The 25,344-nt window shown below is 45.7% G+C and overlaps 7 protein-coding genes and 1 long non-coding RNA gene across 10 annotated transcripts; 3 read left to right on the forward strand and 5 right to left on the reverse strand.

The window, feature by feature from the left end:
- Nucleotides 1-208: 208 nt before the first annotated feature.
- LOC120452551 (beta-fibrinogenase brevinase-like) lies at nt 209-1,617 on the reverse strand. 2 transcript variants are annotated; one of them, XM_039636828.1, is made up of 3 exons: nt 1,268-1,617; nt 830-1,052; nt 209-768 (listed from the first exon to the last, which is right to left on the reverse strand). In XM_039636828.1, exons 1-3 carry the CDS (start codon nt 1,467-1,469, stop codon nt 216-218), a joined length of 978 nt encoding a protein of 325 aa, XP_039492762.1. In that variant the 5' UTR covers nt 1,470-1,617; the 3' UTR covers nt 209-215. The 2 variants fall into 2 exon arrangements, with proteins under 2 accessions (XP_039492762.1, XP_039492771.1); XM_039636837.1 differs by lacking the exon at nt 1,268-1,617 and adding an exon at nt 1,106-1,174.
- A 956-nt stretch (nt 1,618-2,573) lies between these two features.
- Nucleotides 2,574-3,193, forward strand: LOC120458702. The gene has a single exon (XM_039646446.1). The coding sequence runs from the start codon at nt 2,654-2,656 to the stop codon at nt 3,164-3,166; it is 513 nt and encodes a 170-aa protein (XP_039502380.1). The 5' UTR covers nt 2,574-2,653; the 3' UTR covers nt 3,167-3,193.
- An 8-nt stretch (nt 3,194-3,201) lies between these two features.
- LOC120458701 (STING ER exit protein) lies at nt 3,202-4,322 on the reverse strand. Its single transcript, XM_039646445.2, has 4 exons — nt 4,113-4,322; nt 3,892-4,052; nt 3,532-3,837; nt 3,202-3,409 (listed from the first exon to the last, which is right to left on the reverse strand). Exons 1-4 carry the CDS (start codon nt 4,231-4,233, stop codon nt 3,254-3,256), a joined length of 744 nt encoding a protein of 247 aa, XP_039502379.1. The 5' UTR covers nt 4,234-4,322; the 3' UTR covers nt 3,202-3,253.
- Nucleotides 4,323-4,425: 103 nt separating this feature from the next.
- On the forward strand, nt 4,426-5,849 carry LOC120454982 (tRNA-specific adenosine deaminase 1). Its single transcript, XM_039640777.1, has 2 exons — nt 4,426-5,297; nt 5,359-5,849. The coding sequence occupies exons 1-2, from the start codon at nt 4,426-4,428 to the stop codon at nt 5,669-5,671; spliced, it is 1,185 nt and encodes a 394-aa protein (XP_039496711.1). The 3' UTR covers nt 5,672-5,849.
- A 97-nt stretch (nt 5,850-5,946) lies between these two features.
- LOC120454991 (carbonic anhydrase) lies at nt 5,947-12,367 on the reverse strand. The gene is made up of 3 exons (XM_039640791.2): nt 12,070-12,367; nt 7,051-7,209; nt 5,947-6,928 (listed from the first exon to the last, which is right to left on the reverse strand). The coding sequence occupies exons 1-3, from the start codon at nt 12,101-12,103 to the stop codon at nt 6,309-6,311; spliced, it is 813 nt and encodes a 270-aa protein (XP_039496725.1). The 5' UTR covers nt 12,104-12,367; the 3' UTR covers nt 5,947-6,308.
- Nucleotides 12,368-14,425: 2,058 nt separating this feature from the next.
- Nucleotides 14,426-16,662, forward strand: LOC120443708. Its single transcript, XR_005615594.2, has 2 exons — nt 14,426-16,317; nt 16,384-16,662. It is a non-coding gene; the product is annotated as an uncharacterized LOC120443708 (long non-coding RNA).
- On the reverse strand, nt 16,310-22,427 carry LOC120443702 (brefeldin A-inhibited guanine nucleotide-exchange protein 1). The gene is made up of 3 exons (XM_039622944.1): nt 21,320-22,427; nt 17,008-21,050; nt 16,310-16,940 (listed from the first exon to the last, which is right to left on the reverse strand). The coding sequence occupies exons 1-3, from the start codon at nt 22,098-22,100 to the stop codon at nt 16,803-16,805; spliced, it is 4,962 nt and encodes a 1,653-aa protein (XP_039478878.1). The 5' UTR covers nt 22,101-22,427; the 3' UTR covers nt 16,310-16,802.
- A 180-nt stretch (nt 22,428-22,607) lies between these two features.
- LOC120458459 (E3 SUMO-protein ligase ZBED1) lies at nt 22,608-25,088 on the reverse strand. Of its 2 annotated transcripts, XM_039646108.2 has the most exons (3): nt 24,858-25,088; nt 24,422-24,799; nt 22,608-24,283 (listed from the first exon to the last, which is right to left on the reverse strand). In XM_039646108.2, exons 1-3 carry the CDS (start codon nt 25,001-25,003, stop codon nt 22,792-22,794), a joined length of 2,016 nt encoding a protein of 671 aa, XP_039502042.1. In that variant the 5' UTR covers nt 25,004-25,088; the 3' UTR covers nt 22,608-22,791. The 2 variants fall into 2 exon arrangements, with proteins under 2 accessions (XP_039502042.1, XP_039502043.1); XM_039646109.1 differs by lacking the exon at nt 24,858-25,088 and having other exon boundaries at nt 24,410-24,524.
- Nucleotides 25,089-25,344: the final 256 nt, after the last annotated feature.

Here is a 25,344-nt window from a genome sequence, read left to right on the forward strand (position 1 = left end):
TTTAATATAACCATTATTAGTAGATTATTAACATATTCTGGTATAATATGGTCAATCAAAAGTCGGGCTCTTAGAGTGATATAAATTTATTGGCGTATTTCCTAGAAAGGAAACCAAAAGAGGAGGTGGTAAAACAACTGTTTTTGAATATAAACAAAAAAGGTGAAGCGTTAAATGCAAAATAAAATTAATATTATTCAGAAAATGAATTACAATTACTTCTTCACTTTGGAAGGCCAAACGATACTTTCAATCCACTCGACATAGAAATAAACGTTGGTGAACTTAGTACGCGGATATTGGGCATCGCATAATCCGCCATTGGATACAATGCCGATCACCTGACCCAGGCAGCCGCCCCACCTGGGATGCCACTTGGCCAATGGTCCTCCGGAATCCCCGTTGCACACGTCGCTGATATTGTTGACTCCGCCGGCGCAGATGTGCATGTCACTGCTGGCCTGGGAGCAGTCCGAAATGTTGAGTACCTGCAAGTCTGCTTTGCGCAGCTCATCGGGCTGCTTTTGACTCACAGAGTCCAGGTAACCCCATCCGCTAACGGTCAGCGCTTCGTGATCCTCCACTGGAGACGTGGCCAGGCAGGCTGGCTTGATTTTCGCATTGAAAACGATGGTTTCGTTCAGCTGCAGCAGGGCAATATCATTTACTAAGCTCAATTCGTCGTAGTCCCGGTGATGGATAGCCTTGACCACTGGATAAACCTGGCTTTCGCTTTTGTTGTAGGCACCCAGCCCAACGAAGAAGTCCCTGCAAAGCAGAAAGGCGCTTTAGACTATGATATAGTGGCACTACGCCGTAACAAACATACGGGTCTTCATCCACGAGTAGGATGCAATGGGCCGCAGTGAGCACGTATCTCTCGTGAATCACGGTGCCGCCGCATATCCATTCCGGCTTTTCCGTCGCGCTTCCCCGGCTCCTCTTCCCGATCACCGCCATGTACTGACGCTCATGTCGGTCGGTTCCATTGCTGTGGGAAATGAGGAGCTCCGGTGGGCAGAAGGACTGGTCGTTTGAATAATCCTGGCAGGCTTGACAGCAGATGATTAAATATTTTGAAATGAACTGGGTTCTTAATTCTTACATATAAAAAACGTGTTTAAATCCATTTATATATGCCATTTTAACACATATTTTGATATTTAAATGTAGAGTAAATTTGCTTAAATGTGAATGACATGCATTGAATTAAAGCTTTGTTTATTAAATCATATTTGTATTCGATTTGCTAATGGAAGGTACCAACCTCTACTCGACGGTGAGTTATTTGTGGGTCTTGTGGGTGGCCTGCAGCAGACGGATCCATCGGCACAGTACGGAACCTTCTTCAACTTCTTGGCATACAAGCAACGATGATATGGCAGACAGTCCCCTCCATCGCAATCAACTCCCTGCGTTGGAGCTCCAACCATCATAAGTACAATGGTCAGGATGTATGTAAGATGCATTTCGAGCTTTAACTTAGTTCATCTAAAAAATGCAAGACGCGTCCGATTTCAACGCCTCTCGATCGAAAACTAACTTCAGATCAATAGGAGTTGAAAGGAGAGGATCTTCAAGTACATTGTGATCAATTAAAACAATTAAGCGTTCAAAACCAGTGCAGTGCAACATTAAAAGAACAAGCCGAAGCTTTTATACCCTCGCAGTAAATATATATTCATTAAAAAAGTGTCCTATGTAAACTAAACACCTGAGAACCGTTTTTAATAAAGTGGTTCTTGAAGCTATGATTTCTTTTCTATTATTTTTTATTAATTTTTCAGCAGTTCCTACATATGCAATATGATAAAGTCGTCCAATCTTGATCAAATCAAAAGATAAAGTGTATATCGTCAAGAAACTGGTTTATGCAGTATAAGAACACTTTATGATCAAAAATAACGAAGGTACATTTTTTCCTTTTACTCTTTGATTATTCCAATGAATGTTATATAGGGTGTTTTTTTTAGAGGTATAGAACTTTAAATTGCAATAAAACAACGATGGATTATTCGATTGACATGAATTTTATTGACATGAAAGATAATCTTGTGGCATTACATTTTAAATATGATTTCTGGCATATGACCGCCACGGCTGGCTCGGATGTAGTCCAATCTGGACGTCCAATTTGCAATGACTTTTTCCAATATTTGGCCGTATATCGGCAATAACACGGCGAATGTTGTCTTCCAAATGGTTTAGCGTTTGTGGCTTATCCGCATAGACCAATGACTTTACATAGCCCCACAAAAAGTAGTCTAGCGGTGTTAAATCACAAGATCTTGGAGGCTTATGAAAAATCGGGAACAACAGCAATCTCGTTTTGGGCCCATTCGACGAATCTACGCCTTGCTTGATGATCGTTTGGTTTCAATTCTTGCACGAGTTGGATTTTGTAAGCACGCATGACGAATTGCCAAACCAAACTGAGAATAAATCACTTGACAGCTGTTAAATCGGTCGCCATCTTGAACAGTAATGCCAACTTAAAGTTCTATACCTCTAAAAAAAACACCCGTTATATGAAAGAACTCCAATCAGTTCAGTTTCTACCCCCATACTTATTACCTGTGATAGCTAGATGTACATATGTAGACTTTCAGTTTGTTGTTAAATTTTCAGTGCTTAATAGTCGAGTTTTCAGGAAATGTCCGCTTATAGATTGAGTAGTATGCAGGACACCGAATGGTATCCCACGACCTCCAACTGTTCCAGCTTACTTTTCAGCTCGGATGCCGTGGAGCAGCTGCGTGATAAGTGGACCCACTATATTTTCAGCCAGCCCAAGGCGCCTTTTGAAGTGCAGCTGGCCAAAGCCCGAGCGGATCGGGCCCTCGAGCTGGTCAGGAGCACGCAGAAGGCTGCTTTGGAAGAGGCCAATTCGTCACCAAGGAGTAAGTGCCGTCCACTCACTGCTCTGCACAACTCCCCGCGTACCACAAATCGTATGACGATGGTTATGGAGACCCGAATGCGGCCATCCGTCGTCAAGGAGTCGAAGTCGCAATACAATCTGTGTCCCAGTTGTGGACTTGTCAAGGACTCAATTCTGAATCACCAGCACGCCGAGCAGCGACTGAAGAAGCTACTGGCACAACATCCTAGTTTGCTGCCGAAACGACAGAATAGAGGGTCATCAAAGTATTTGCGCATGCTATAGATAGATAAATTGGAATTTGTTCAAGAATGGCAGCCATTTGTGTCGTCAATTATATTTAGTGGTGGTATATAAGGATGAAAAGTGTGACTATCTTTCCAGCAGCGTGCCGCGCTGCTTCTTCTGCGGCGGAGGTGCGTCCTCCGTCTTGCCTTTGATTCCCACATCGCTCAGTTTTCCGCCTTTACGCTGCAGCTGCTTCTCGATGATCCTTGCGTTGTTCGCATAGCTGTCGGCAATCTCGCGCTGTTTAATGGACAAAATTATTAGTTTCAGGGAGTTGTAGATATCTTCGTAAATGGGCAGTGATAATGTTTTGAATCGGATTTCCTGCACCATTTACAAACAGCTTAAGATGACGAACTCACCGCCTCGATTTCGTCCTCCTCCTCGTCGATGGTGGACACCGTGACCGAGCTGAACTTGCCCATGTTCTTTGTGTGCCTGGTGACCATCACCTTCTTGCCACTGGCATCCACAATGCCCGAATCGTCTGGACCTGCGGAAGACGCAGGCTTGGCAGCCGGTGCTTTGGCACTGCCCTTGATATCCGAAGTCAGCAGCTGGGTGAGAGGACTCTCGCCCTTGTTGCGGATGAGGGCATTAAACATGACGAAGGTTACGTGAGAGTCGGGACTGTGGCGATAGTATAGTGGCAGATTGCAGCTTCGGCACTGGAGAATAAACGTTATACGTATAAGGGATGGGAGTGGAGGTCAGCTGCTCACCTTGTAGCGATACTGCTTCTCGATCCCATTGCCCCTGCTCTTACGCTTGATGTAGACCATCCTCGGTGTGGGATTGTAGGTAAGTTTGTTGGCATGGTCGTTGGCGTTTATCACACGGGCGTTGTCCACCTCCCGAAGCGGCAACTGGTCCAGGGTGCAGTCTGTAAAATAGGCTACCATTATGGACTATCCTGCCAGCTGGGTGACTTTAGTAATCTTACCCAGAATCAGAGCCATCTTGTTGCACAAACAGTAGTAAATGTTTAGCGGTTTTTCCTCATTGTACTCCTCCTGGTCCTTGGTGTCGGAGCAGACGATACTGCGCGACACTACTTTGGGCATGGTTATTTGTGGCTACTGGGCTTGTAACGTTAACAAAATTTAACAAATTCCCGATTTCATGAAACACCGCAAATAAATAAATAAACAATGTGACCAAAGTCTGCAGCTAAAAGGTAAACAATGCAATCCGCCAATCGAATATAGTATTCGATTACCAAACTTATCGGTTCGCACATTGGGAATATAAACAAAATGTGTGATAACAACAAACCGACGGTTAAGGAAATAGCCGAACTTTGTTTCAAGAAATTCGAGTGCTTGCCGAAAACAGGAAAGCCCACAGCCAATCAATGGACCGTTTTGGCGGGAATCGTGGAGTTCAACCAGCAAACGGGGACATGTCAATTAGTGTCCCTCGGATGCGGTACGAAGTGCATTGGAGAATCTAAACTTTGTGGCAACGGCCTCATCCTGAATGATTCCCATGCCGAGGTGCTGGCACGTCGCGGCTTTCTGCGCTTTCTATACCAGGAGCTCAAGCAGGATAGGATCTTCCATTGGAACAGCACCCTAAGTACCTACGACTTGGATGAGCACGTGGAGTTTCACTTTCTGAGCACCCAAACGCCTTGCGGAGATGCCTGCATCCTGGAAGAAGAGCAACCAGGGGGACAGGCCAAACGCCAGCGGCTGAATGAGGATTCCGAGATGGTCTTTACGGGTGCTAAGCTTATATGTGACCTTAGTGATGATCCAATGCTGCAGACGCCGGGAGCTCTGCGCACGAAACCAGGACGTGGAGAGCGCACTCTGTCCATGTCGTGCAGTGATAAGATAGCCCGATGGAATGTCCAGGGCGTTCAGGGGGCCCTACTGGATACCTTCATCTCCAAACCCATCTACTTTAGCAGCTTAAACTTTTGCTGTCACGATGCGCAGCTGGAAGCTTTGGAACGAGCCATCTTCAAACGTTGGGATTGTCGATCGTTTGAGCTCCCGCGGTTCCAGCCTCAAAAACCACGGATACGCATCGATCCTGGCATAAGATTTGAGTTTTCGCAACGTTCCGATTGGCAGCCCTCCCCCAATGGGTTGATTTGGTCCCAAGTCCCTGAAGAATTGAGGTAAGTGCTTTTAGAACTAGTCACTTTCAGCACAAATAATATATATATTTTTTATACACAGGCCCTATGAAATTTCCGTGAATGGAAAGCGTCAAGGAGTTACCAAGAAAAAGATGAACACTCCTCAAGCTGCCCTGGCAATCAGCAAGTACCAGCTGTTCCTCACATTTCTTGAGTTACTTAAGCTCAATCCTAAGCTAAGCGATAAGTTTAATCAACCGCTTTCCGACCTTGAGCGTAATACATATGCATCCTGTAAGGAGTTGTCCACGGATTATCACTTTGCATGGCGGGAAATTAAAGAGAAATACTTTCTTCAGTGGACCAAAAAACCCCACGAGTTGCTAGACTTTGCTCCAATGCCAAATAAATGACACTTGATGCCAATAAAACGAGGATAAGATGTTACTTGAGTGCGTAAGCATTTACATTTTCATATTTGGCTGTAGACGTTGAATACAATGCAGTTAATCTCTGTCTGCACCATGAGCTCCTTCAATCAGATTGATTTTAATGTCTTTCTTTTAAAGCTTATTAGCACAGCTCCCTCCTCAAAGTCGCTAGAAATGTCTTCATTGGAGACGAGATGACATTGGATTTTAGCTTTCCTACAAAAGAACTATTCCCACTGAATTGAAAGGCAGATGGCTTATCATATGCAACATCTAAGCGTGTTATATTTAGTTTATAATACCATAATAACATTAATCTAATTGTCATTTTGCAAACGTTTAACAAACAAACAAACGAACATGCGTACATTTACAATTAAGGTTACAGCTAGACATCCACTGATGCGAATACGGATACGGATGCACATATAGGAGGCATGCTTTGCTGGGCGTACGAACTAAAGACGAGAATTGAACAGTGGGATGTGCCTGCCGGTCCAGCTCGAGGCGTACGGATGTGATGTGTGGGTGCGAACAGCTAATCATACGACTCGAATCCGTTGACTATCCAAGGAGTGGTGGCCGAATTTCCGAATATCCGAATTTTCGTATTTCGAAATTAGTGGCCCCCGATTTCGCGCAGCTCACGCTTGCCCAGCGGCAGCGGAGGGCGGAAGTTGTTGATCACCTTGCCGTTGAACTCGTTGCAGGGGCACTCCTCCTTCACGTCGTAGGCGTTGAGGTTGCGCATGGCGTTCAGCTGGTCGTCCGACACCTCGATGGGCGTCTTGAACACAATCCAGATGACCGACTCTGAGCACGGTGGAGTGGTCAAGGAGCCCTCGTACGTCCAGTATGTGTGCACGTCGGGCAGCAGCTGGCCGGGATCACAGCCCTGGGGCAGGGTGACGCGATCGCCCTTGTGCAGGACGAACTGCAGCAGGCTGCTCACCTTGTCCAGCTCGGCATGGTGATTGCCAGCCTGGAGGAACACGCCCAGCACGGCCAGGCCGTCAGGAGCGGCAGCCGCCTCGCCAAAGGACTTGTACTTGGTGGTGTTCCAATGGACCAGATGCAGCTCGCCGGCATAGGACACTCCATCGACGGTGTGCTCGGATCCCTTGGAGTCCGTGCAGCCCCAGTGGCAGTGGAACTGCTCCAGCTTGAAGATCTGATCGCCCAGCGGACCTCCAGTCAGCTCGGACTCGGCGCCGTTCACGTCCACGCGCCAGCAGTAGCCTGGAATGCAACAAAAAATAGTATGGGTAAATATTTCTGTAGATTAAGTGCAAATTTATACAACTATGTAAATAACACAATGCATTTCAAGCAGTGCAGTACGTGAGTTCAAAATTTCTTACCAGGATTGACCAGGCTCTTGGTGTGCTCCGGCACATACTTCCACTTGAGCGGAGCTACCTTCAGGTCACTGCCCTTCTTGGCGCTGGAGGGGGTGATGTCCACGGGCGACTGGCGGTGTCCGGACGCTTGTGGGTAGTCCTTGGCCCAGTGGGCAGGTCCTGGAAGAGGAATATTGAATGGGGCGGGTAAGTAAAGGTGCACCAAAGTGATTAGCTATTTGTTTTCCCCGGATTTACGAACTCAACTAACTACGTGCTAATTCGTCGATAAGAAACAATAAATCAAGTAAAATCAATTCGTGCAAGTACTCCTTTGGGGTTTATTAAAAGGTCATTAGGCTGGTCAAGAAATTGATTAATGCCCAGGAGGATGAAAGCTAATGAATGTGGAAGGAATTGAAGCCTTTCGTTTTGATCCATTAGTTCGATAATTAATGTGGATAATATATGGAAATAGCAATGTCAACTGACCGCAATATTCATTCTTTATGACTATTTATTTTATTTTAATAGACTCTAAATTATGCTAGCTAAATCCGAATTATTTATATTTGCTAATCATTAGAAATGTAAAAAGATGAAAGACTTTATTAAGTTCAACTAGAAATTGGACTTTGAAGCTAATAGGAGAGAATAAAAGTGAATCAAGGATTTAATATTTTTATGGCGATTACTAAAGCATTAGGCAAGCATCTTATTTATGGATATGTCGCCAGAGTTCATAATCTCTTGCCCAACTGGCACTCATAATATTTGCATAGACCTTTTATCTGACCAACCGGCCGTCTGAGGCAACACAAGTATTTGCTATTCCCCTGTTTGCTGCATTTTGCGCGATTTATGTATGTGCGTGTATGTGGTTCTTTTTAATTACTGGTGGGGCAAACATTGACACAGAACCGCGTCACGTGCCAGTAAAATCACTCTGAAGACCGCAGGCCCGAGTCATGTGATAGGATCGCTGCAGATAAACCACAAAAGTTTGGGGGGCGGCAATGGGAATGTGAATGGGAAACGGAATATGTATATGATATTGTTGTTTTTCTGAATCAGAGCCAATATTGAACTCTTTGGTGTTGGTAATTGTACCCAGGAACTGGCGGTGGTTCTTATCGAACGCGAAGACAGCGGGCAAAGCCTCGTTTGTCATTTGATAGATCGCCGAGCTTAAGGTGTCAAGAGCTTTGTAGCTTCGAATATTTATATCAGCGATTCTCAAAGTCCCCCATAATGCTGGTAGTAAATAGTAAAGTCAGGTGAAATGCATTTATCATTTATCAAAGCTGAAATCAAGCGCCTTATTCGCCATTTGGGTGCAAAAAGTTTGTGCATGTGACTGCCGCGAAAGACAAAGCGGTCCACATGGCGTATGAATGTCACGTATACGCCGCGTTGGGCATACAAAGAAGCAGGAGATTTGAGTTGCACGATCCTTTTGTAAGTTAGCAGCCAAGTGCGAATTTCCTGCCGCGTTTAACACATTACCTTTTATAATCAACAATCAACTTATGAAGATATCTCAAATATATATATAGAAATACATATTAAGCGGCTCATTTAAATGTCCAGGCTTATTTGCTTTGTTTACCCAACGAGTTTGCTGCCGACTTTGGCTGTAAATAATTTAAGATCACCTGGCGGCATTTCGCAGTGCCTGTGATAACAATTGGCAGACTTTATAAAGTAGAAGTAGAAGAAAGTAAACGAAAACAAGGAAATGTCGCATTTGTTTAAACAGAGCAAGATCGGAAATAACCGGTTGGCATTATGGGTCCCTTAAAGCTGATCAAACGAGCCTTTGTTATACTTTTTACTAGCTGCAAACTTATCTGTCGCACACTCCCCAAACAATTCATCATCGTTTTACACACTTAATTTAGTCTCAATTTGGCTGACATGGAACAAAAGCGAAGCGCAATTGTGACCATTAATGCTGCGATAAAATCCGAATGATTTTTTAATTGAATTACTGCAAATGAATTACCCACATCCATATATCGCATTCGCCGGCAGAAAAACAAAAACCCGAAGCCGCCTGGGAGAACTTGTTCCGGAAACGTTTCGATCTCTATATGGAATCTATAATGATCTTTCTTACGCAACCCATAGAAGATTTCCCTAAGTGTTGCAGTTTCGAACATTTTAATACAGAAAGCAACTCGGCATAAAAATAAAAATGTAAAAAGCGTATAAAAAACCGGAGAGACAAATAAAGAAATGCTCGTTACGACAGCCCAAAAAAAGCTTAAAACACGACAAAATAAAATGTAGCAATTAGCATGTTACGAATTTACAAATTTACGAGCTGAGCGATTCTAAGCGAGCCTTGCATGATAATATCATCCCAACTGAATGGAGGCATGAGTTTCTCGCGTGTTTGTGATTGTTCCGTCTTTCCTGGCGACGATCGCAAGGAAGTACCGACCAGACCAAAACTCGTTTGGGGAAAGTGCCCCCAGCCGCACCCCGGAATTCTGAGTCACTGTCGGATGATATATAACTGCTGGTCGGGGGCACTTGTCTCTGGGTTATACAGCTTTTAATAGCCACTCAATTGACCGGGCTAAAAGGCAACTACCCCTGCTATATTCATCAGCCGCCGTGGCCTGAAGAAGCCTCAGAAATGTTCTCCACCCTTGGACTACCACGACATTTGGCAATCGACCATTCATCCTCCCATCCAACCCTTCAATCACCTGCTAAAAGTTTCGCCTGTAATTATTTGTTTGCATGTGCGAAATGGTGACAATAAACCGCAAATGAAATACTTCAATGGCCATAAAAGTCGAGGCAACGACTAAGTACGTAACCGAAATGCATTTCGATATCGGCCTAATGAAATGTTCCCTTTAGAGTGCTTAGGCACGTCTGAAAATTAATTACTTTGGAACTGTTTATTCTTGCATGTCCAGATATTCTTCAATATATGCAGAAATGCATAAAGTATCCGAATTTATTTGATAAATAAAATATCTGAAGTGGCAAGTCAGGTGATATATCTATATAGCTGGCCAAAAATAATATCAATCTGACGATTGCCTTGCGTGAGAAATCGTTTCGCAGTTCTATTTTTCGCTATTCCAAACCCCCCAATAAATATTGACCATAATGAAGGGGCCTGCTTTTTATCCGGCCGATATCTGGCGTATCGAAAAATATATACCCCAAGTGAACTTTGATGTTACTTTGGAATTAAGCACTCCCTTATTCCTTAGGTAAGTTTTATCTAACTGCAAAATCTGATAAGTCACGCGAAACAAATCAGTTTAGAACATTATAAATCCATCGATCATTGTGACTATGACACATTAATGATATAGACACGTATTTTTTTGGGTAAAAAATGGGCTTTATCATCGGTAGTGGGTAGTTGAGTTTCCCAAAAGTTAAAGCCATTAGTGAGTTGCGGTTCGATGCAGTTGAACCAGGAATAGCATTGCGAACTAAAACTGGCCATTTAATCAGACGATAGGTGGGAGATAGGTTTCTGGACACTTAATTGATCCTCACACGTAAACACGCGAGTTGTAATCAGTGGTGTCCAGATGGAAGCGTGTCGTCCACCATTCAGACGGTTCTGTCAGTGCCCAGGGGTTAGACGTTAGACACAACCTGAGCGACTTGATAAGGATGGCTATATACATGTGCAATCTGAACGAAAAACACGAATATATGGCGGAGAGTTTCTCGTGTTTAATGTGGGCATTCTCGGCTCTGGAGCAGCATGGAGCAGCATGCTGATAAGGTCTCTTCTTCTGCGCTGGAAAGTTACCAGGGCGTCGGAGGAAAATCGAAATCGGAATGGGAATCAATCAGAGCAATCACAACCAGTTAAGCAAATCAATGGGAATTGTCAAAAATTGAAGTAGGTTTTTTTTCCCCTTTCAATTCTAAATTGATATGCTGCTAACGCAGCCCATTCGATAGAAATTCTACATGCTAGTGTTATATGCATGCCGCCACACATAAGACACATTACGTATACGCCCAAGACATTGGAACCGGTCCGGTCCGGCATGTGTCCTCAGCAGACGAAGAACATGCACTTGACTAGCCTTCAAAGCGGCGCAGAGCGAGGGGCACATGGTGCTCCGAAATAAACAGCAAAGACAAGGCGAAAAACAATCGATCGCTGGTTGGTGGTCGGTGGTCGGTGGAGAACTTGTTTGCCAGTCGAGGCGTTTGACTCCGCCGGCGACTGGTTAGTGGGAAGCACCAGATCACGAGACCCAGCTCGTGCGAAACTCCCCGATCCATAAAAAAACACAAAAACATAAACCCGCTTCCCTGCATTTTAATTAATGCCCATTATTCATGAGTAACGAATGACCAAGTCTGTTTGCGCGATTCAGCTTATGAGGCGTGAAATCGAAGTGCAGGGCATTTCGAATATTGTGCAATCAAAAGAGCAATCCCCTACGTTTCTATTTTCTCTGACTCTGCAATCTATACCCTTTGAGATAACGCAAGTCTTGGGCGACTAACGATTTCTAAGTGCTAAATTATCTGACTAATTGGCTATTTATTAAGGGTAAACTCACGCCTTGTTTTTTATTGTTTTCCCCTATTTTATTGGGTAAGGTTTCGTCTTTGGGCGGCTATATCTAGCCAATATCTTATCGCTTGATGTCTGATTCGGAAACATGACGTTCGCTGTCAGATAGATCCAGTTTGTCATAAAAACACAATGGTTTGAAATTCCTCAAAGATAAGGGATCTGCTTTTTAAAACAAGACACTTGCAGTTTATCGAGAATACGTGGAGATTTTGTTTATTTTGCGACCGAAGATCTCGTTTTTGGCAACACGCATGCGCGGCGTGTGCAAATGAGTCAAAATGTCGGAATCACCGCAGACGACTATGTCTGATTAGGCGGAAGGCCAGACGGGTAAACAAACCGAAAACTGAAAACAGAAAACCGAAAACAGAAATCGAAAAGCGGGAACCTGATTCCGGAGGCTGCCGCCGAAAGCCAAAACAAACAAACGAACAACGAAGTCGAAGCTGGAGAGAGCTTACCGTTCTCTTCGGTGTATCCCCAGTGGTGGCTCATCTTGGATTTGGGCTAGTTGGTGATATCAATCTGGTAGGATCTTGGATGGTTGGGGGATGTTGCACTCGCGGTTGGTGGCACGCGTCTGACTTTCGCTGGGGATCGCGCGGTCCGCTTTATAGGGACTCTATGGGACTCTATGTGTATATGTATATGGCAGCTGGGAGTCGAGGAGTCTCCCGAGTGGCTAAATCGTAGAACAGTAGAATCGTTTTGAATCGCGGGACGTGACGGAGCGTCGACTGTGTGCTAAGTCCGACGGTTTCAGACTGACGGACTCGGGGCAGCGCTGCCGACTTGAAAACCGGCAGCGACTGCGAAGCGGACAGCACGCACCTTGCGAGCGGCAGCAGCGGACGAGACAATCGAGACAGCTGAGGCAGCGAAAGAGAACCTGAGCAAACAAATAAATATCCGGAGAGCGTGAAAGTCGCTGGAGCCAGTGAACTAGACTACTGTTTAGCCCACCAAAGTGGGTGGGTGGGGCGGAGGGCGGGGTCAAGCGGTACGGACTGCGGCGTCATTAGAACAGCGCTGACAGCGCCGCTGAGTTCAATAGTTTAGTTTGGCCGCACTTGAGTACGGCACAATGGGGCGCATACGTAATGAGTTCGATTTTGTATCACTGGCTGTCCGCTGTCGGTTGTCCGCTGTCCGCTGTCCGCTTATATTTGCACTACCTTAGCTGCTTGACCTTGACTCCGGCGCACTCGCCGCTGGACGGGATCGATCGGTGGTTAGACAGCGGAAATGTGTAAGGAAAGGCTCGTTGCTTGCATAACATTCATCGGTTATTCTCGAGCACGATCGATCGGTTTTAGGGGTAAAACCAACGTTTAGATAGCGGCAAATTACACGAAACTAAAAAGTGCTCCATTTCAATTGGATTTTAAATTAAAAAAGGGTAGCCTACTATATAACTATATCTCTATCAGATAGCTGGAACTCGAGTTGCAGTGTAAAGATCGTTTTTACACAGGCAAGTTTCAATTACCTCAGTAACCTCAGTAGCCCGTTTCATGATACATTTTACCATTTATATTAGTTGCAACTGTGCAAAGCTTATAGGAAACAGCATTTTGAATGCTATAGAATTCGTGTTCCTAATTTATAGCCATAATTTTATATATTTAAGAACCACTTTTAGAGATCTTTCCCGGCTTTGCTTTCCACTGTGCATAGACATTTAGTGAATTGCTACGTTTTTTGTTCGTTTTCTGTTGTTGAACTTTTGTGCATTGTTTTTGTTGGTGCTGTGTGACTTAAGCGTGATCGCGATCGCGCGCTCGACAACGCACACAGATCTACATAGTTGTACGGCGTACAAATATCTCAATCTCAATATGTACGGCGGATCGTGGTTTGGGGGAAATGGGGATGGGCCTGGTTTGGCGCTGGTGACACGCTAATCGCAGCAGTTTGGAGGGGAACTGGAACTGGAACTGCTCTCTCTCTCTGTATGTGCCTCTGCACATGACTTGGTTGGTGGGAAAGGTGGGGTCGGAGCTGGTCGTGGGGGCAAAGGGATCCATAATTTCCATCAACGCGCTGCTCATGTTATTCCATTAGTCCATTAGGCACAGTCACCGCGTAGCACGAAGCCACTTCAGCGAGTTAAGCACACAAAATTTGTCACTAATTTCAATTCTGTGCCGCTTTTGTTTTGCACTGCATAATAGGTTAAATTGGTTGCACAATTCAACACTATCATGTCTTTCGGTTCTTCGGTAAACTTTGGTATCTATCTGCTTAGCACCCATGGGTCAACACTGCGTATGCGCAATTAATTCGGCGCGTGTGAATTCTTCGTGTGTGTTTGCACTTGGCTCAAATCTTATCGTCGAACTTGTTTTCTAATTAGCCATGCATTATTATTTGCGCTTTACAGCGTTCTGCTGGATATCATCTCATCGACCCCATCTCACGTGCAGTTTCTGGTCGTCCGCTTCCGCTTTTTGCCATTTCGCTCGGCGAAATGCCAGCAAAATGGAAATGGAAATGAAAATGGGAATGGGAATGTATCTGGCTGGAATTTGATTTAAGCTCCCGCTCTGACAGCCCACTTCAAGGTCGAGTAATTATTGTCAGTGGCAATTAACTGAACCCATGTGACGCGCCATTTTTTGGCTCGGAAAGGGCAGCACTCAGATCGTTCTAATTGAGTTGGGAAAGGACCAGATCATAAGCAAATTAGTTTGCACCAACCTTAATTGCAATTCAATTAATGAATTTTAGCAATAAAGTTTTTTTTAGCAATATACGAGTGATTGCATTTTTCGCCGTCTTTATAAACATTTATGATCTATTTGGTTGTCATATACCCACTTTTGATTCGAATAATATTTGGTACTCATAAAACTGAGAGCTGTTACGCTTTCAAGCCGACCAGCCCAGTTTCAAATAATATTTTCTTTTTTCACCTCTTCAGATTATTTATTGCACACCTAAAACTCAAGTCTTAACAGTAAGACGTAAGACATGAGAGTACTACACAAGGTAAAAAGAAGTAAACATCAAGTAGGAAAACAAGAGTAACAGCAGTAGTTTTAAGAAGGAAATATTTACTTAAAAGTCGAGAGATTTGTTTTGGGATATTTAAGATAACACTAATCTCAGGAAGTTAACGTATTCAGCCTGACTAATTAAGTACTATTCAAAAACTTGCAGACAGTTCAACCAACTTTTCAAGGCGAATGCGACAAGTCATGAACTTTCTCAGTGACACCAAACAGAAATAGCCGCGCTTTTGTTAGCTAATCATCTGTTCCGATAAAAACCTTAAGAAATTACCCGATTCAGGTCCAGAATATATGTAGCTCTGTTTGTCATCTTTATTTCTTGCACAATCGCATCGTGTTTATTTGGTAATTATAATTATTTCTGGGCTAGTAACACGCGTGGCTAGGGATTTCTTTTAATTCTGTTTTGTCAGCCGCAGTTGAGCATTATAATTCTCTTTTTATGGACCTTATAAAGCATCGAGATGCGTGGTAAGTCAAAGATCTTGAACTCCAGTTTGTGGTGGCTCAACTGGGATTCGGTTGGGATTTTTGGCACATGAAGGGGTAAAGATATAAAGATACTTTCTGTGGGCAAAATATTAGCTTCCTCTGCACGTAAGCGCCTCCAATTAGCAGCTACCAATGTGATACTTCGCAAATCGAATTCTGAAAGCGAGAGCGTGATTAAGTTTCCACTGGAATTGACATATTAACTAGATCTATTAGCATAGGGCTCAGAATTCCGAGATCACACATTAATACGTACGAGTATCAGTCACCGTTTCCACACAACGCCCCATTGAATCCTACCCGATCATCTCAGTTTTGGTCGGTTAGCACTCGTTGCGTGTTAATCGATTTATTTAACCGTCAAACAAATAAAGCAGCACGAAAAATATCACTCCATGTCATGTGGACACCGACTGAGGTACGAATTTTGGCAAAAACAAAACGATAAGCCCGGCTTGGAATATCCCCAATAGCCTTTCTAATTCAAACATGGCTTAAACCCATTCCGTGCTGCGAAAATCACTCTTTAAGGCCATTGGAAAAAGGGGTTCCGCTGACTAAGGTCCTTATAATTCGTATAATAAGAAAGTCAATAAGAGGTGTCTGGAAAATCCTTGACAGGTATTCGGAACGTATTTATAAAGCTTCCTTTGAAAATATATCACATATTAAAATTAGTCATCTGTTTTTAAAAATAAGTTAGGTGAGCAAATCAGCACAAGAGTCATGCATTTCTTTTTATTACTATAATCTGCGGACTCTTCGATAAAAAGATGATCTGCCTCAGCAGTTTCCACTTTTTCTGCCGAAATCCAGCCAATAAAATCTCAAAATTTAAATAAATTCGTCGCACATATTGTGGGCATCATAAAAACGCCATAAATCTGTGCCCCAAAAGACTGGAAAGATGTCCCGTGACTGCAGAAGAACGAGCACCCAGTCCAAAACACTTAACTTGGTGTTTTGTAGATTATTGGGCAAATGGGAAAGCGCGCGATATATTTGAATTAAAATATAAATTGGCGAACGTGCGAGCGGAGCACAAATATTTTTTATTATATGGCTGGAGCTATAGATGGACAGCATTTAACCAGATCACATACCTCCAACCTTCAACTTGATCTTAATATGCATGGAACAGGGGACCCAAATGGAAATGGCGATCCCACCAGCCATTAAATCAATGGATCGCAACTCGCATTGGTAATAGATTTATATTGTATATTTGAAATATATATTTATATAGATTTTGATTTAAATTAACACTAGCAATATACAGGCGGCACACAATGCTGGTTTAATCCGTATTTACGCTACACACTAATCGATAGTGGGTGAATGTTAAAGTGTGGTTACACCGGGGAAACAAAATCCAAATTCGTAACTGAAGGAAACTATACACACGCACACATTAAAGCCTTACATAGCATACCCTTGGGTATGTATACTCGTATATATAAAAACAACAACATTTCTCGTTAAACCTAATAAACATTACATTCTGCCTATGTATTGTTTATAAATATAATAAAAATATATATACTCGTATGCATGATTAAGTGCCAACATAACAACAAAGCCGAGGGAACCAGAGGGTGCACTATGAACTACGATTTGAGGGGAGTTGGGAGGATCGATCTATTAACATGGCCGAGTCAGCTAGCCAGGTGGCTGAGGCTCCTCCGTGACTATTTAACGTTCATTATATTGAATACTGGACCGATGCGCATGAACACACGCCTAAGGACACTTCTCAGTTCGGGCTTGAGGTCGAAGCACATCATCTCGCACAGCAGGCTGTAGTAGTTGGAAACGTGGGTGGCGAACTGGGAGAAGAAACACACGTTTTATTGCTATCGGAAACGAAGTTATATATTGATAAAATCAACTCACCCTTGCATCGGACATCTTGAGCAGGCGCGTCAGGATGAGCAGCAGGAGCGAAGTCCACGCATCTCGATGAGCCTCGCTCTGCAGACTCAAATAGTAGCCCAGTGCCTCCTTGCAGACCTGCACCAGCTCCTGCTCGATGCCGGGCCAATCGCTGCGTCTGTTCTCATCGCCGTACATCTTGAAGAAGATGCGCAGGACGCAGGCCAGTGACGAGGTCTCCTGCTTCAGCAGATTCGGCTTAACAGATCCCTTAAATCCCGCTCGCCACAGCAAGCTGCGTTGATCGTGATCGGCGTTGAAGCGTTTGGCAAATCGGTGCGACTGCATCAGACAGTCGGCCAGGGTGAACAACTGGCGGGTTCTCAGATAGCCGTACATGCCCTGCTCTTCCCGCTGGCACTCCAGCAGCTGGGACTGCGATCCGCTTCTGCCGCCTGTTAAGTCTGCCGCCGCCTGGGCCAGCGTTTCGGCGTCTTCCTTTCGCGATGTGGCCGGGAAAAAGACAATGTTGTCCATGGTCTGTATCAGTTCCAGCTGGACTACGCAACGGATATGCAGCGCCTCGAAGTGGTTGTGCTCCTGGGGTATATTGTTACTGGAATGTGCTTTCGGCCGCCAACTGAGGAGATCCTGCGGCAAAGTGGCGTTGAAGATGTCCAGGATGCACTGACACGTCTTGTCCCAGGTGGACTCGTTAAACTTGAATCCATTCGAAATGACGAGGTTCTCAAGGCAATTGGTGCCAGAGCGCGCCAACTGCTCGTTGCTCTGCTGAACACACCAATGCAGCTGGGCGAAGAGCTCCTCCAGCAGCAAATGTCCAAGAACATCGAAATACTGCGTGAAGACATCAATGATAGCGTACAAGGCATGGTTGCAGGTGGTGGTCATCCATTCGGATTTCTCGGTGACGTGCTCCGGCAACTTCATGTTGTCGAAGATGCGGAAGATCACATTGAAGAGATCCTTCCACCAATTTGGTTTGAAGCTCTCGCCATACGTCTTCACAATCTCAAAGAGCACGGTTAAGGCGCGAGTACGCACGTCCAATTTGCAGCGATTGACCACGCAGGAAAGCGAGAACAGCATTGGGAACCAGCCGCGCACCCAGACACGATCCTCCTCGGCCACCGAGGCGTCGTTCTCCATGCCGGCATGCTCCGCAAATAGTTGTGGTGCCTCGTGGACGCACTGCGCGCAGGTACGCACCAGGCGTATGGCCTCCATGCTGGTATCCGGAAATCTGGCGGTGGCGAACTCTGACAGGCACTTGACCGCGTCCTGGAACGAGTCCACCATGATGGCGAACTGACGCTTATACAGATCACCGATGATCTTGCCCGTCGTCTGAAAGGCGAGCTCGACAATCGGCTCTTCGTGGTCTCCCGCTGCCAGGTGGAAAATGCTGAAGATATTCTTCCAGCCGGAACGGATGTTATGCGCCTGTGAGTTTACCATTTGTGCGATGCAGCGCACCACCATATCTCGTATTGCTGGCGATGCGTTTTTCTTCATGATGTGCTCAAAGGGACGCAGGAAATCCTTTTGAAAGCGGAAGTTACTGAACTCGCCCTTCTCCATGAACTTCATCGACAACTGACGCAGTGAGTCCAGGGCGAAGAACGAGATTTCCTCGTTGCTATTGCAGCCAACGGCATTGAAGTGCTCACCCAAAACTTGCCAGATACGCGACCACTGCAGACGAATACGCTCCATGTTGTAGTAACTGATTTCCACTATTTTTTGCAAGGAGAACATTCTCGGTTGCTGCTGCTGAAGCTCATCCACAGACACCTGGCACAGCGCCTTTACGAAGTCCACGATAGCATCACCATCCAGTCGCATTGAGCCGGTAAAAATACGATCGACAGCGACCACCACACTCTGGCTGCTCGTCTCGCCGATGTGCTCTTTCACGCTTGGATTAAGCGAGTCCTTGAGCGTGGTCTGCGCTCCAGAAAGGAACTGGGGCCGTACACCAGTGCCGATCAGTTGTGCCAGCTCAAGCTGGCTAATGCACTTCACTATATCCAGCCAGCTGCTGCCCAGATAATTGCCATCCGTGTGGGCCACCATTATGAGTGTTTTGATGGTGTCAATATTCTTGGCCTTCATCTCGTTGATGGGCGAGTTAGCATTAAGAAGAGTAAACCTGGCCAAGGCTTGTACATAGGCATCTCGCTCCAGGGACATGTGGAAGATGCATGCAATTCGAATAGCGCAACGGATTCCATCCAAGCAGAGTGTAGCAATCTCTGGATCGTCGCAATCCTGGAGACCCACCGAGAAAGCGGCCAAAAATGGTGTCCAAGCCATTTTGAACATGGGACGGACATGCTCCAAGTGTTTCGCTGAGGTGAAGGGTGACTTGACGTGCGAAACTGACTGCATTAGATTGGTGGCCGTCAGCGAGATGACCTCCATCTCCATGTTCCACAACAGCTTTCTGCGCTTCTCTGTGATGAAGGCTTGCTTTCCAGTGGGTTTCGGCTGTTGAAGCATCCCGGAGTTGTTTTTCATCTTAATTTCGTGTTCGGAAATCTCGTCGTAAATGGAGGACAAGTACTCCTCGGGCAAATCGGACTTGCTGTCGCTGATGCCGCGGTTCATTTTAATATACTGCTCCTTGGTCATCTTGTGCTTGACCTGCGGCGAATGAAGATCCGTGGTCAGCATGATGATGCTAAATGCCAGCACGTAGACGGTGTCTGCGCTTTGGAATAGCTGGTTCTGCGGATTGCACTCACAGTATCTACTGGCAAACTTCTCCATCAGTCGATCGATCTTCTGTGCTTCTCCTGGCAGGCGGAACTCCTCGAGGAGAATTCTCAAGGCGGCCACCACCTCCAGTTGGCGGAAGTCAAAAGCATCGATGTAAGCGCACATCACCTCCTTGGAGTGGTCGTCATTCTCGCCAAGGTAATTTCCGATAACTGTCTTGTCCAGTCGTTCGTCCTCATGCAGCCATCTGGCAATGTCCTGGCATGTGGCACCCAGCAGCTGCTTCTCCTGCAAGAATTGCACTCCTTTCTGAGGCTTGCGATTGAATAACTCGATGCCCGTTTCCATCACTTCCTTGCGCATCTTGCGCTCCTCCAAAGCCTCGGGAAGATCCTGCAGTTGCTCTTGATTGGAGTTCAAACTATGACTGGAGCCGCTGTGTATGGTTTGGATAGTTGTGTCCGCCTGATCTTGCTCTGTGCTTGTCGGCGACTGGACTTGCATAGGTGGAACCGGCATGTTTGGGTTTACATACAAGTCCTTACTCCACTCTACCATGCACTTCAGAATGGAGACTAGACACTCGAGGCCGCGAATGCGCATCGACTTCTCTTGCATCGGATTGGCGCCCAGCTCGAGAGCCTGACGCCCCTGGGCAATTTTCGAAAGATCGTTGACTAACCTCTCAAAAAGGTTTGCAGCCGAAAAGTCGCAGTCGTAGTTTACATAGATATCCACTACGGACTGAGCGTCAGCGCAAATCCGTGTCAGCGCTTGGATTACCATCCATTTGTGCTCGAAGCTGCTCGAGTTCGCCTCAAGAATGTTGAGGAAGATTTCTTTGAAGAACACCTCTATCTGCCGCTTAAGATGCACCTTGAAGTTCGAGAGTAGAGCCACGAAGATCGAGAGCGACAGCTCGAAGACCTCCGGCACCAGACTGACTCCGTTGTTGGACAAGGCCACGCAAAGGTACTGCTTAATGGCCATGATAAACATCTCGTTGGAGCGGAAGACGGGTCCGGCATTCTGGAGGATGAGCAGCAGCAGATGCAATGACAGCACCTTGGAACGCAGCTCGTGCGATTTCGGATCTGGATGACCCTCCGGCAAGGGTTTCATCGATAGCTTGCACAGCGCCCGGAAAACGAGAAACGCATCCTTCTGAAGGATGTGCGTAAATTTAGCAGTTACCACCGCATCGTTCTCGCTGTGCAGCTCTACACTGTCGTGATCCGAGTGCGAGGAGTAGTCATTTCCATTAACTGTTGGCTCTGGCTCCCCGACTGATTCCTGATCCTTCATTGCCTCATTGTAGGCAGCTGAAAAACAAAACTGTCATTATTATTGCGCAATGATAATTAGACAATTAGGAGTGGAATTTCATGTTGCACCTTATCGTGAAAATTACTGTAATGATTCATACAAATTTTCCCTTCCGATAAGAACAATTTTATGATCTTAAACACGTTTCTCGAAAATGGGGACTCAAAATTGGTAAATCATGTTGAGTTTAACAAAATAGTATACATCATTATCGTTTATCAAGAAACATCTGTTTATCACACTTTCACCACCGAGTGCCACGCACCTGATATGATCTCCGCCAGCAGTTCCGAGGCAATGACTTCGTCGGAATCTCCCAGCGACTCCTCTCCAGAGCCATTGCAATCCTCTGAGTGAATGCTGCCGTTGATGGGATTGGAATTGGGAGGTGGTAGCTCGTACACCTGGTTCTCCATGCGGGCAAATATCACGTTCAACATTTGAGTGAGCGTGGCGCGGGCTGTCGTCTGGTTGACCAGGTTCTTGCTGGACAAATAGATGTCGTAGCAGGTGCGCACAGCTTGGAGGAGCGTGAATTCGTGGATTTCCACATGCTGCGAGGTGACCACCGTCAGCAGAGCCTTTATTATCTGCAACTGAACGCCCTCGTCGGTCTGGGGACCACTGAAGCAGCCATATATGGTCACAACTATACGGTCGATAAGCAGGTGGCCGGGATTGGCCGAGTCCTGAATAGATCCCGTCAAATGGCCATAGGCAATGAGCTTCTGCAGGCAGTCCAGAGCGGTGACCACGATCCTTGGCGAGCGGCTCTTGCAGGCGAGCTCAAAGGGGAGAAAGTAGGTCTCCGCATTTATGATGCTCGCTGCATCATTCTTGGGCAGCGGGAGTGCGGCGCAGGGTAGCTCGTTGCCCTCCGCGATCTGGCCGGCACTGATTAGCTCCGCCTTGATCTGCTCGAGCGCCGAGTCGCAGGACTTCTTCAGCTGCGAGTGATGGGAGCGCCGTATGTCCTTGTCGGCAAGGATCTTCTCTAGAGCACGCACGATGAACATTTCCTTGGTCTTTGTGGAGTTGTTGTGCATATTGGGCCGCTGCCACTCCCAAGGTCGCCTTCGCTGGGTGGGTTTTTATGCCTCTTTCCCTCCTCCTCCGCCACCTGCTTCCGATTTCCCTCTGCCCTCCGCTTCCGGAAACGACAGCCACGCAACTTTCGCTGCTGCCTTCTGGGTGCTCCGCCAGCTGTGCGGAGTGCTCCTCTCGGTTGGATTGTTGTCTGGAGGCACTCGGTGAGTTTTTAGCGTGTCGTGGCTGTTTGCATGTTGCAAATCTTTACGTTTTTCCACATTTAAATTTGCTTCAAAATACGAAAAAACGTCATCAGAAGTGTGACCGTGAAAGCGAAAATTACTGAGCTGTCGGCAATGTTGGGTACTGTCTGGTATTCTATGGCATCTGGTATTTTTTGCTAATTGGCTGGTATCACTTTTATTTGAATTCGCAACGGCTTTTTGTGATAACAAAACAAATAAAATGGTTAATAAAATAAATAGATACAACTTATATTTAATATAATAAATTAGTAGTGTAGATATTTTTAAAAATAGTACATTCAATTTAATTACTACATTTTTGATATTAGATTTCTAGTTTCTAGTTATTTTACAAATTTGGAAAATTCCCTCAAATGTAAAATGATTTTAATAACAAATCTAATTCTAATTAAAAAAAAAGGTATGCTCAACTTTGGTGTCATTGATTAGCCCATTGTCAATGTTATAACTGCCACTCCTTCGTTGGAACATCCGCCATGAACAACACGTTTTCCATGTTGTTTTCGATCAGTGCGGCGTACTGGGCCGTTACCGCTGCTCCGTCGGCCGTAAAGAGTCGATCCGCCGGCTCTGCGGTTGCCGGAATGTGTAGGTACCTTTGTGCTTCGCTGTGCAGGAAGGGATGAGCTTTAGCTAGCTCCTCCCAAAGCTCAAAGGGATCCGCTCGCAGGGTGCTCATGCCGGCACAAAAGTATCTGGATATCTCATCGTCCGCATCCGCACCGCTGCTCCCGTTGACAAGTCTTTGCTTCTCATGCGAAAATGATTTGAAGGCCGCCCAGATATCGTAGTGGTCGCGGTCCTCCGGATCCTTAACAGCAGCTGACTCCCCGCTGTCCAGATGCGCCTGCATCATGTCATACAGTTGAGTCATGTATTGGGCCACCAGGGCGCCACTCTGGAAGGGTATATTCCGAAATCGTGGGTCCAGCAGACTTGCCATGGCCAGGTGCAAATTGCGCTCCATGCTTTCGAAGTTCTCCTCTAGCTGCTGAACAATGAACAAGCGTAGTTCCCTGGCGACCTTATGTTCCGCACTCTTTTCCTGCTTCAGTTCGTTGATCAAAGTTTGGGCAATGGGCAGGGCCGTGCTGGCCGCCGGATACGGTGCTCGAGTTAGCTCACGCATGGAACTGGTCAACGGCCTAAGGACATCCAGCAATTGCTGACACAAATCCACCTCCGCCCGCGAAAGCAGAAGCGGATCTTGAACGAGAGTGTGTTTCAGGTACAAATCTAGCATATCGTACGTACTAATGGGACGGTGTATCGAGTTTAATTGGGGATTTATCTGCAAGCTGTGACCATCCATTTCCACGGTCGACTGCACATAGGGACGCACCCTATCGCGCAAATCACGGATCTCTGGCCGCTGCACCACCGCCTCTAAAAGAGAATTCAAATGGTCAGCGAAGCAAGGAACATGATGAGAAGCGCCCAAGAACGTGGTCACCGCGTCCTCCAGCAGTTGACTGCTCCTTGTCGTTACGCAGCAGATCTTTGACTTTGGTATGTCAAAGCGCTGACACACTTGCTCCATGTGTTCCACTATTTCGTTGGAGGTGAAAAGATCGGGAACGCGCATCACAGAAAGAGTTCGGGAAATTCGTTGCCGTCCCTCGTGAAAGTGGGCAACCAGCTCCATCCAGCTTTGACTCTCCGCCTTCGTGTGCACCGAGCAACTAAGGCTGAGTGTAGGGATGGCGGCCAACTGCTGGCGTAGCTTGGACCTACGCATTTCTGATTCCCTGTTGATAATGGCCTCCAGTTCCGCCGCACTTGGTGGCTCGTAGATGGGACACAGTACTTTTAATAGGTGCTTAAATCCCTCGCCCTGCACAATTTGCAATGGCTGGCGGTCACGGCAGACGAAGAAGGCCACGTCTTGGTGAAACGAACTCCGGCTTGACAAAGGTCCATCCATTTTTAAGTTGCTGGGAAAATAGATTAGATTGCTATTATTGCTATCAGCAAGGCATCAGATATTTACTAGAGTTCATTGAAACTGTCTAAAACAATTGGTTTTTTGGAAAATAATTCTCTGACCAACACAAATTTACCTAAAAACTTACTCAAGACCGGCGAATGGTACAGCCTGAATTTGATGAAGTGGGTTTTTCTCTGGCTCTTCGAGCTCCTCCTTGGGCTCGAATTCGATGATATCCTCGCCACCAACCGTCTCTGTTCGGGAATCTGTGGTCTCCGGTGGGACCCACGCGTATCCGACGCTCTGCATGGAGATGTGATCCTCTGCAGCCGCCTTGGTCATTCCCTGATCATCCTGCTCGATAATGCTGCCTGCATCCTTGGCCGCCTTGAGCAACAGCTCGCAGTGAAAATCAGAGCTCTCTTCCTTGATGGGCAGCACCTTTCGAAACCTCAGCTTGTCATCCTGCTCCCGCCGCTTGTAAATGCCCCGCTCCACCACCGTATCATCGTCGAAAAGGTCTCTGGACAAGAAAGTTGGAAATATAAAAAGAGGTTTTTAAAATTCAAGACCTTCTCTACATTTGCGGATGGGTCTTCATGTGCTTCATCAGGTTGGACGTGTTGCCGCATGTCTTGATGACCTTCTCGCAGAGCTGGCACTGGGCGGAATTCCGATCCAACTTGTCGTAGAACTTCCATATCTTACTACGCGACATAGTCGGCATAAACAATAGATTAACGACAAGGAATGAATATTTTGTAAATAACGCTAAATTAGTGTGGCCAACTGGGAGATTCAGTAAAGTATTAACATATAGATTAACGCTTGTGTTGACTGAGTTTTGTGTTTATTTTTGAGCAAATTAATTTATTCAAATAGTCAAACTAACTACATAAACTGCAAAGATATTAGGTGATATATATTTCATTTAATTTTTAATGAATCGTTCAAATCCTTATGTAGATCGTGTGTAGCGCCCTTTAGTATTATTATAAGTGATATGCTAAAAATACTAGGCGCGTAATTTTAAATAAAAAAAAAAAACATTTAAATTGAGTTTTCGAC

Source organism: Drosophila santomea, chromosome 2L, assembly GCF_016746245.2.
Source record: "Drosophila santomea strain STO CAGO 1482 chromosome 2L, Prin_Dsan_1.1, whole genome shotgun sequence".
NCBI classification, from domain to species: domain Eukaryota; kingdom Metazoa; phylum Arthropoda; class Insecta; order Diptera; family Drosophilidae; genus Drosophila; species Drosophila santomea.

Coding starts and splice junctions, on each gene's coding strand:
- LOC120458701 (XM_039646445.2), bottom strand. CDS start 4,233: ATGCCCAAAGTAGTGTCGCGCAGTATCGTCTGCTCCGACACCAAGGAC. Junction 4,053..4,112: donor CAAGATGGCTCTGATTCTGG/GTAAGATTACTA, acceptor CCTATTTTACAG/ACTGCACCCTGGACCAGTTG. Junction 3,410..3,531: donor AGGAGGACGAAATCGAGGCG/GTGAGTTCGTCA, acceptor TCCATTAAACAG/CGCGAGATTGCCGACAGCTA.
- LOC120458459 (XM_039646108.2), bottom strand. CDS start 25,003: ATGCCGACTATGTCGCGTAGTAAGATATGGAAGTTCTACGACAAGTTG. Junction 24,800..24,857: donor ATGAAGACCCATCCGCAAAT/GTAGAGAAGGTC, acceptor TTTCTTGTCCAG/AGACCTTTTCGACGATGATA. Junction 24,284..24,421: donor GTACCATTCGCCGGTCTTGA/GTAAGTTTTTAG, acceptor CTATTTTCCCAG/CAACTTAAAAATGGATGGAC.
- LOC120454982 (XM_039640777.1), top strand. CDS start 4,426: ATGTGTGATAACAACAAACCGACGGTTAAGGAAATAGCCGAACTTTGT. Junction 5,298..5,358: donor CAAGTCCCTGAAGAATTGAG/GTAAGTGCTTTT, acceptor TTTTATACACAG/GCCCTATGAAATTTCCGTGA.
- LOC120458702 (XM_039646446.1), top strand. CDS start 2,654: ATGTCCGCTTATAGATTGAGTAGTATGCAGGACACCGAATGGTATCCC.
- LOC120452551 (XM_039636828.1), bottom strand. CDS start 1,469: ATGCATCTTACATACATCCTGACCATTGTACTTATGATGGTTGGAGCT. Junction 1,053..1,267: donor TAACTCACCGTCGAGTAGAG/GTTGGTACCTTC, acceptor TCTGCTGTCAAG/CCTGCCAGGATTATTCAAAC. Junction 769..829: donor CTACTCGTGGATGAAGACCC/GTATGTTTGTTA, acceptor TCTGCTTTGCAG/GGACTTCTTCGTTGGGCTGG.
- LOC120454991 (XM_039640791.2), bottom strand. CDS start 12,103: ATGAGCCACCACTGGGGATACACCGAAGAGAACG. Junction 7,210..12,069: donor GGGATACACCGAAGAGAACG/GTAAGCTCTCTC, acceptor TTCCTCTTCCAG/GACCTGCCCACTGGGCCAAG. Junction 6,929..7,050: donor CAAGAGCCTGGTCAATCCTG/GTAAGAAATTTT, acceptor GTTGCATTCCAG/GCTACTGCTGGCGCGTGGAC.
- LOC120443702 (XM_039622944.1), bottom strand. CDS start 22,100: ATGCACAACAACTCCACAAAGACCAAGGAAATGTTCATCGTGCGTGCT. Junction 21,051..21,319: donor GCTGGCGGAGATCATATCAG/GTGCGTGGCACT, acceptor TTTGTTTTTCAG/CTGCCTACAATGAGGCAATG. Junction 16,941..17,007: donor TCAAGATGTCCGATGCAAGG/GTGAGTTGATTT, acceptor TTCTTCTCCCAG/TTCGCCACCCACGTTTCCAA.